General features: G+C 65.2%; 1 protein-coding gene across 1 annotated transcript in view; it reads left to right on the top strand.

Moving 5' to 3' along the window:
• Positions 1-1,073, top strand: part of LOC113408677 (protein bicaudal D homolog 2-like) — a 2,682-nt gene that overhangs the window by 527 nt on the left and 1,082 nt on the right. The window contains exon 2 of the mRNA XM_026662042.2: positions 4-196. Coding sequence (XP_026517827.1) covers positions 4-196 — 193 coding nt within the window. The remainder of the gene's footprint in view (positions 1-3; positions 197-1,073) is intronic.

Genomic DNA, 1,073 nt, shown 5'->3' on the forward strand with positions numbered 1-1,073 from the left:
CAGCAGCCACAAGCGGGCAGCGGTGGCCGGGGAGAACCGGGAGGAGAGCCTGGTGCGCGAGGCTGCGGCCAAGGAGGCCCAGCTGGCAGCCCGCCTCGAGGAACAGCAGGGGGAGCTCAGGCAGCTGCGGTGCCAGCTGAGCAACGCGGGTGCCGAGAGCGAGCGGCTGAGCGCCGCCCTGCAGGACCTGCGCCAGGTGAGTGCCCCTCAGTCCCGTTCCTGGCATCCCCGCCAGTCTGGGGCCAAGCACTCCCCTCCCCACGCAGCCTGGATCAGAGCAAGGATCCCTCTGTCACGGAGCCACAGGTCCCCCTGGGAGGACCCTTCAGTGGGCTGGACCCCTTAGGGTCTCCCTCCTTCCCCCTTGGCTTCCTCGACCTCCTGGAACTGAACCTCGGAGCCGTCAGCACCCCTGCGTCATGCCGTACGTTCCCTGCAGCGAGCCCACCTGAATGGGACACCTGCGGGAGGCTTGTACCCCGAGAGAGAGCACTGCCCCCCTCTCAGCAGGGGGGTTATCGGTTGGCTTGACCCAGTGTAGACGTTCCTTGGTTGGCGCAGAGAACAGGAAGTTACAGCCTGGCCCATCCTGGTTACCCAGAGCCCAGCCAAAGGGTGTCCCCTTGGCTCCCACTTTGTCCCTCTCTCCTGTCCCGTTCCACCTGCCCCCCAGCTCTTGGTTCCCCAACTGCTCGCTGTGGCTGGGGGGCTGTGGTCCTTAGTTGCTAGGTAGTAAATGGCCTGGGAATTGGATTTGCCATTGTCTGCATGTTGACCTGGGACCAGCAGGTGCCATTCACCCCTCCCTAGAGTGAGCAGCCTCTCTTCCCCCCCCCCCCCCCCCCCAAGCCTGGTTACCCTATGCGGAAAGGGAGGGTTCGTACCAAGTATTACAGCAGGTTCCAACTCTGCCCCACCCTCCTACCCTGTCACGGATTCCCAGGTCGGGCCCACTCCTGGCCCCGTGTGGTCCCTGGGGCGAACCCCCTTCAGTGCAACAGCCCTTCTCGGGGTCCCTTCTCTCCCAGGGGTCAGGCCCCTCCACCTCCTGGAGCCGCACCTCTCTGAGCCTT

The sequence above is a fragment of the Terrapene carolina genome, unplaced genomic scaffold (assembly GCF_002925995.2).
Source record: "Terrapene carolina triunguis isolate 2854851 unplaced genomic scaffold, T_m_triunguis-2.0 Scaffold21668, whole genome shotgun sequence".
Taxonomy (NCBI): domain Eukaryota; kingdom Metazoa; phylum Chordata; order Testudines; family Emydidae; genus Terrapene; species Terrapene triunguis.